At 49.0% G+C, this 7,688-nt stretch overlaps 1 protein-coding gene across 1 annotated transcript; it reads right to left on the bottom strand.

Annotated features, from left to right (window-relative positions):
- Positions 1 to 334: 334 nt before the first annotated feature.
- Positions 335 to 6,285, bottom strand: LOC127309916 (uncharacterized). The gene is made up of 4 exons (XM_051340627.1): positions 6,161 to 6,285; positions 1,748 to 3,165; positions 1,388 to 1,624; positions 335 to 1,269 (listed from the first exon to the last, which is right to left on the bottom strand). The coding sequence occupies exons 1-4, from the start codon at positions 6,283 to 6,285 to the stop codon at positions 335 to 337; spliced, it is 2,715 nt and encodes a 904-aa protein (XP_051196587.1).
- Between the last annotated feature and the right edge of the window lie 1,403 nt (positions 6,286 to 7,688).

Below are 7,688 nucleotides of genomic sequence, written 5' to 3'. Positions count from 1 at the left end.
CTGCAAAATTTGATCATCCAAGTAGCACAGACTATGATGATCTGTCTTGATGAGAAATTCTGCTCGCTGTAAATATGGGCGCCATCATTCAACAGCAAGTAACAGTGCCAAGAACTCTTTATCATAAATGGAGAACAACAAATGTTGTTTGCTTAAGGGTTTACTAAGGAAGGCAATTGGATGCTGCTCTTGCATCAGCATAGCCCCGATGCCCACATCACAGGCGTCCGTTTCGACCACGAATTGCTTCTGAAAGTCTGGGAGACGAAGGACAGGTGTAGTGATCATTGCTTGCTTCAGAGCAGAAAAAGCAGCTGTGGCCTGGTCATTCCATTCAAACCCTTTTTTTCTTCAGGAGGTTGGTCAGAGGCTTTGCTATGATGCCGTAATTGCGCACAAATTTACGGTAATAGCCTGTTAGGCCTAAGAAACCCCGAAGCTCTGTCACTGTGCTGGGTTGCGGCCAGTCTACCATGGCTTGAGTTTTCTTGGGGTCAGTGGAAACGCCCTCTGCGGAAATAATGTGTCCTAGGTACTCAAGACTATCACAGGCAAAAGAGCATTTACTTGTTTTGACGAACAGTTTGGCCTGGCGAAGCAGTTCGAGGACCTCTGCCAAATGAGTAATGTGAGCTTCCGCGGATGGACTGTAAACCAGTATATCGTCCATGAAGACGAGAACTGAGCGACGCAAGCAAGGCTCCAGAACTTGGTTCATCACACACTGGAAAGTCGCTGGTGCATTGCAAAGGCCAAACGGCATCACTTTAAACTGAAAATGTCCCTGATGAGTTTTGAACGCTGTTTTAGCTTCATCCTCAGGACGCATTCGGATTTGATGGTATCCGGCACGCAAATCCAATTTGGAGAAAACCTTGGAACCTGCTAGTTCATCAAGAAGCTCGTCGATGACCGGCATTGGAAACACATTTTTAATAGTGATCTCGTTGAGCCGCCTGTAATCAATACAAAATCGCCACGAGCCATCCTTTTTGAGGACCAGCAACACCGGTGAGGCAAACGGTGACATGCTGGGTGTAATGATTCCTGCCGCGAGCATTTGACGCACTTGCTTTTCAATTTCAGTTTTGTGCTCTGGCGAATACCGATACGGGCGAGCGTTGAATGGTGTAGCATCTGGTTTAAGAGGAATGGCATGGTCGTAGGCACGAGAGGGAGGCAAATGTTGAGGCTCTGCAAAAACATCTGTATATTGTTCCAGTACTGCCTGCACTGCTGCTCTGCACTGCTGCTGGTGTAGCTGCACTACTGTCATCAACATCAGATTGTATAACTGCCATCGCCCAGATGTCATTCCCTTTTTTCCATTTGAGAAGTTGTCCAGCTGGTAATTCTTTTATTGTTGCGGTTGCGGTTGGTTGCACACCTTGAAGTGTCACTCTCTTCCCCATGTTTGTGACCCGTAAGGTCTTCGGTACCCAGTCTCCTTTGATTGGACCGTGCTTCTTCAGCCAATCGACACCTAATATAGCATCATCTGCGCCTAAGGGAAGGACTCGCATTGGAGTATGAAAGGTCTCAGCCTGGATCCACCATGACAGGTTGGGCACCAGCTGATTGCAAGTCATTTCCTCATTGTTAGCCAGTTTAACTGTCACCGAGTCTGTTTTTTGTACATGACAGTGCAAACGAATGCAGCATGTTCGCATTCAAGAAGAACTGCCCGAGTCTATCAGAACCAATAGTACTTGGTTTCCAATCATTGCCCTTAGGCGAATTGTGTCACCAGAATCAGTCCCAGCTAGTGCGTTAAGAGATAGGCTTAATTGTGTAGCTTCCGCGAGATCCTGCATTTCCATCATATTCAAAACCTCTTCTGACAGTTGTTCAGGTGTAACTAAGGTTTCTTCAGTTGTCATGGCGTGAAGTTCTGCAGCAGGTTTCCTAGCACACTGGTGAGTAGGATCGTATTTCTCACCACATTTAAAACACAAATTGTTAGCTCTTCTGTAGTCCCGCAATTGCCTATCCTTCCAGAAGTCCCCAGTTCCCATTTTCAGAGCTGGACGAGCTGGTTCAGCACGATGAGCAACTTGTTCATGACGAGGCTGATATGGTGGCCGTTGTGCCCATGGTTTGGATTCGTTGAGTACCTCCTGTTGTACCAACGCAAGAAGGCCGGCGCGTTCGACAGTTTCAGGCACCTGTGCTTCAACGGTTGCTCGAATTTCAGTTTTCAGCCCCCTGATAAACTGAGACACATAGAACTGCTCGTCATAATTTGGATTCTGAATTGCAATCTGGTAAGATAGCTCCTCGAACTGGATTTGGTACTCTTCCACTGTACCCTTCTGTTTCAGTGCTAATAATTGTTTCATATATTTCCGATGATCATCTGCACCAAATTTTGCTTCCACCGCTGCTACTAGTGCTGGCCAAGTGTTTACCTCATGTCGTAACCGATAAGCCTTCAGCCAGAGAGCGGCATTCCCGTCCATGTGCAAGGTCGCCGAGACTAGCCAGAGAGAGGGATTGACATTGAAAAGCCGAAAATAATCGAGGCACTTGTCCTTCCAGATGCGAGGATTTTCACCGTCAAACCGCGGAAACGACATCTTCAATTGATGTTTTGCTGATGAATCTGCACTGTGAATGTTTCTACTGCCGCCAGCGCCACCCATACCACCGCCACCAACGCCTCCAGGTCTACCGCCGCCCAGAACTCCCACACCGCCATCTCGGGGAGAACCACTATCGCCACCTCCAGTACTCCCTCCGGTTGCTGCTGAGGAAGCACCCGCGGCGTCCCCAGTCCAGGTGACGTGCGCCTTTTGTAGGAGTCCTTTGCCCATGACCATGACCTCATCAGGATCTGGGTCATCTTCCTCTCGAGAATGGGATCGCGCCCGTAGGCGCTCCAGGGCTTTAACGGTGGCTGCGAGGCGCTCCTCCATCGTCGCCTGCTGGCGCGCCGCTTCCGTGTGCAGCTTGGCGCCGTCCTGCACCGCCGTGGAGATGAGATCGAGATGCACGACCATCTGCTGCTGCGTGGTGTCCACACAAGCGAGCCGGCCATGAAGCAGATCGAGGTTGGCGTGGAGCTCGTTGATGGCCGCTGCTGTGGTGGCAGCCGTCTCCTCTATCGCGTCGAGGACGAACTTGGTCTGCGGCGAAGGCTTGGACGGAGCCGTGGCGAATTCCTCGCTGAAATCCGAGCAGGGATCTCGCGAATTGGGAATCACACAACCCTAGCCTGCGGATCGAATCCGAATCTGATACCAAGTGTAACCACCCCCTTGCTAGTATGATTGCTAGCGTGAGGTTTCTCGAATTGAAGCTGATTTCAGGATCTAGAACAAAAAAGAGAGAGAAAGAGAGGCAGCGAGGAAACAGTGTTCCTTTTCCATTCATCAAGCTTGTCTGTTTTCAGATACAACAACACACACGACTAAACCCGGCCCTTGCCCACTCCACACATAGCTGGCCCATGGCCCACTCACCAGATGTGTCACAGGTCCGAGTTGCCTCTGTGACACAAGCCGTATGTCTACGGTGTGCCGTTGTGGTGTGTGACAAGTTGAGAGATGTAAAGAGCTAGATCTAATTAGGGAATTGGCAATTAAATACGTACCTGTGTACGCGGCCGGCCGGCCGGCTGTGCGTATGCGCGCGAGGCGAGTGTGGTGAACCGGTGATCCTTGCTCTCTCCTTTGCAGCGCTACATGCTCGGTCGCCGCTTCTGATTAGGCTTGTTTGCTTGATGAATCAAATCACAAATTACCTTCGATCAGAGTCTGAAACTGCAGTATCGCTATGGCTAGGGCAAGTTTGGGGATGGCTAGAATGGCCGCCCCGATTGTTGGGAGTAGAAACCGATACGAATGTCTTTTGGTTCTTGGGCTGTGTCTACAAATATTTTTTTCTCAAATATATCTATACCTAATAATAAAGGAGCTAAGGTTTCTGCCAAAAAGTTTCGTCAACGCTTTTTTTTGGACTGTTTTGCCCTCCCACCAAACCGCATAATACATACAATTGCCACCGTACCGGTTTGGTTCTATTTTCTTCACCCATCGCCCCTGCAGCTGCGGTCTCCCAGGCGTCGCTGGAAGGGCCGGTAGCGCCGCTCCGTTCGCGCCGGACGAAGCAAAAACCGGCAGCTTTCTCATGACGTGTCGTGCTTCCTCGGGACTCCATAATCTGAATCTTAGCCGGACGAAGAGTCCAGGACTACTCGCACCAGATCCGTTCTATATATAAACCGAACCTGAGGTAAAGCAGAACAAGCCTGCGCGACCTGGGTTCGATCTGAAAATCCCGTCGTAACTGCCCACTTTTCCTCTCCATACGATTCAACGCTGCCGCGCCTGAGGCAAAGAAGAGGTCTCCGTCGCCGAGCCTGAAGCGACGACGGCGGCGGCAGCCATGGCGAGTAGCCGAGGGGCGGCGGACACGAGAAGCAGAGGGAGTGGCGGTTAAAATAGCGCATCGATCTATGGCATCAAGTGCTTCGACGAGCAGGCCCTCCACATGACATGGACAAAGGTCGACCATGGCTGCTTGATAGCCTTTAGTTAAAGGCTGCAGTGATAGATCGATACAGCTCAGAGCGGCGACGAGCAGCAACGACCAAAGGGGTGACCATCAAGCCGGCGTTCTGCATATAACGACGCCGCCCCTCGGCTACTCGCCATGGCTGCCGCCGCCGTCGTCGCTTCAGGCTCGGCGACGGAGACCTCTTCTTTGCCTCAGGCGCGGCAGCGTTGAATCGTATGGAGAGGAAAAGTGGGCAGTTACGACGGGATTTTCAGATCGAACCCAGGTCGCGCAGGCTTGTTCTGCTTTACCTCAGGTTCGGTTTATATATAGAACGGATCTGGTGCGAGTAGTCCTGGACTCTTCGTCCGGCTAAGATTCAGATTATGGAGTCCCGAGGAAGCACGACACGTCATGAGAAAGCTGCCGGTTTTTGCTTCGTCCGGCGCGAACGGAGCGGCGCTACCGGCCCTTCCAGCGACGCCTGGGAGACCGCAGCTGCAGGGGCGATGGGTGAAGAAAATATAACCATTGTTAAGAATCAATCGAATTGAAGTCGTAGTGTCATCGTTGGCTGGAATCGATATATTCGCGAGATCCGGGTCGCAATTTGTATCGACTAAAGAAATAGTAGGAACTAATTTCCACGAGGAGGGGGCCATGGAATATACTATTGTAGTAGCTGAAATGGTGGATTCACCTGCTACATTACAATACCTCGCTCCTTATACGGGAGCAGCCCTGGCTGAATATTCCAAGATTCGAACGAGACAGGGTTGGTGGAAAACTGAGCACAGACGAGACGGCGAAGCTCGCCGGAAAACGGACAGACGAAACAGCGAACTGAACTGAAATCTGGAATCTGTTTCTGGACCGAACTTACAGATCGAGATAAACAACAGAGCCTAAACACGCCTATGACTCGCAAGGCTCAAACATCAAGCAACGGATATGGGTACGGAATAATACATATAGGATTATTATGGTATACAAGTGGAATAAGACACGTGATTCGATAAAGAATCGCAACATAAGGATAGCGGTGCGAGGGAGAGAGTAAAATAGGTGAAGAGAGAGGGCTCGCCTGTGGAAAGCTGCAGAAGAACTTGTCGTATCTCACAACACCACTTCGCGATCCTATCCGGGAAGAAGCAAATACTGGAACACACAACGTATGCAATCTTACTAATACGGAAAAAGAACCAGCATGATCAAGATGGTATGCATGACATGGCATTTATGATGCGATGCACTTATCCAATTTAAGCGGGATCGGAATCCCGAACAAACAAATTATGTTGGAGTTGCATTTTCTACCACCAAGATTAAGGATTGTTTAGCATAGCCATTTCATTCCATTCGGAAGTCTTTGCTTTCTTAAAGCGTCGGACTTCTAAATTCTCATAAGGGCCTCCAGGAATTTTTTTCTATAGCTTGTTGAATTATTTTGATGGATTCCCTCATTTCACTGATTCGTACTAAATAGCGAGCTAACGAATCCCCTTTTTTTTGCCATTGGACTACCATGGACCCAAAAACCAGATCAACTGCCGAATTCCTAGACCAACCAATCGATCTATGGCCGGCGTCGGCTAGCCGCCGCAGCACAGAGAAGGCCATGAGCGTTTAGTACTTGGACGTGGCATGCTGTAGCATGACTGACCGGAGCTCCTCGGTGGTGAGGTTGGACAACGTGCTACTGTCGATGGTGCCAAGGCAGAGTCCACCGGCGCAATGACTGCGGTGTCTATCGTTGGATGAAGGACTCCACGGCACGGTCATCATCATCGCCGGTGTTGAAGCGCATCACGAGGGCACGGAGTGGATCCCTGCTTGTCTATTCACTGAGAAGGAGAAGGTTAAAGAGGGAAGATATATGCTTTGCTAACATGAGCACCGGCGAGACGGACAGCGGTGCTAGCTTTCGACGTTAAGGCTGGCGCTTGTTGTCCTGGCAGCCGACGTAGCTGGTGGCAACGAATAAATAATTAACTACTCCTGACGGTGTCTGCGTGTCGAGCGCGATGAACGGCACGCCCTTGGCCGGCAGTGGTGCACTCTCGTGCATACGCCGCTCGGCCTCCACAGCGTCCGACGGCGCAGGCTCATGCATGAATCGACCCTCCATCAACCGTCGGTGGTACGGCCGTGACGGAAAGCTGCGCGGAGCTGCTTGGCCATGCTTGCCGCATGCGTGTCCTGCGTTGCCGCGGTGGTGCAGAGCAGCAGAAGACATAGCTTCGGAGATTTGCTGAATAGACAGAGATCTTTCAGCTCATCCATCGTCTTCTTGATCTTCATGAAATTTGGCGGTCCCGGGCAGTCGCCGTTGTCTTAGCAATATACATACCCCTAGGAACGATCCAACCAGTTGGGAATGGAAAGGCCTTAGACATCATTGAGACGGGACAAGCTCCAGCGCCGTCCTTGATCAAACAGAAGACTATCTGGAAAATTTGCTCTCGACGGCAGTCTATGGACACGCACCATTGGTGAAGGTATTTTCATTCGCCGGCCAGGGATAAGTTAATGGACGGAACACGTTGATTGCTTGAATAAATATATTAAACTTTACTTGCAGACAGTTTTGTGACAAATCATGCCTCCTCCAAAAAAAATTAACCCTTTGGTGTTTTGGAACGCAGACAACACTTTTAATAAAATCAGGAGTGATATTTGAATGTTTTAAAAATATATAATATTATGTGCGTCGATACAAAATTATATGCCAAGTTCCGCAGAAATAAGATATATTTTTCGGCGACTCCAACACATGCTCTCGCACACCTCGCACATCTACATGGTTGGTCTGATTCTTTTCAGATTAGTAAAGAGAATTCACTATTTTCTAATTCGATTTCTTCTCTATCAATAAAAATGGTGAATTTTTTCCCTTGTTTTAAAAAACTCTTATCATACTTGCATGTTTACAAGTAGATCCTCTATATCTTTAAATCTGTTATTACAGATAAAATTATAAGTTATTATTGCGCTCTTTTTCATTGTATATCCCTTCGGGGATTTTACAGTTTTTGAGGTTTGGGGGTCTATGGTAGCACAAGCCTCACTTCAAAATATATTTTAATTATGAAAAGCACAAGCTGACAAAAGACGATGATTTAAAAGAAATCAAAACACATAATCCCTGCTGTCATTATGTCGGACTTCCTGTATCCCTATTGTTGGAGGGT

Source organism: Lolium perenne, chromosome 6 (genome assembly GCF_019359855.2).
Source record: "Lolium perenne isolate Kyuss_39 chromosome 6, Kyuss_2.0, whole genome shotgun sequence".
NCBI classification, from domain to species: Eukaryota; Viridiplantae; Streptophyta; class Magnoliopsida; order Poales; family Poaceae; genus Lolium; species Lolium perenne.
The sequence above is the reverse complement of the archived record's forward strand: the minus strand, read 5'-3'. Positions and strand labels throughout refer to the sequence as shown.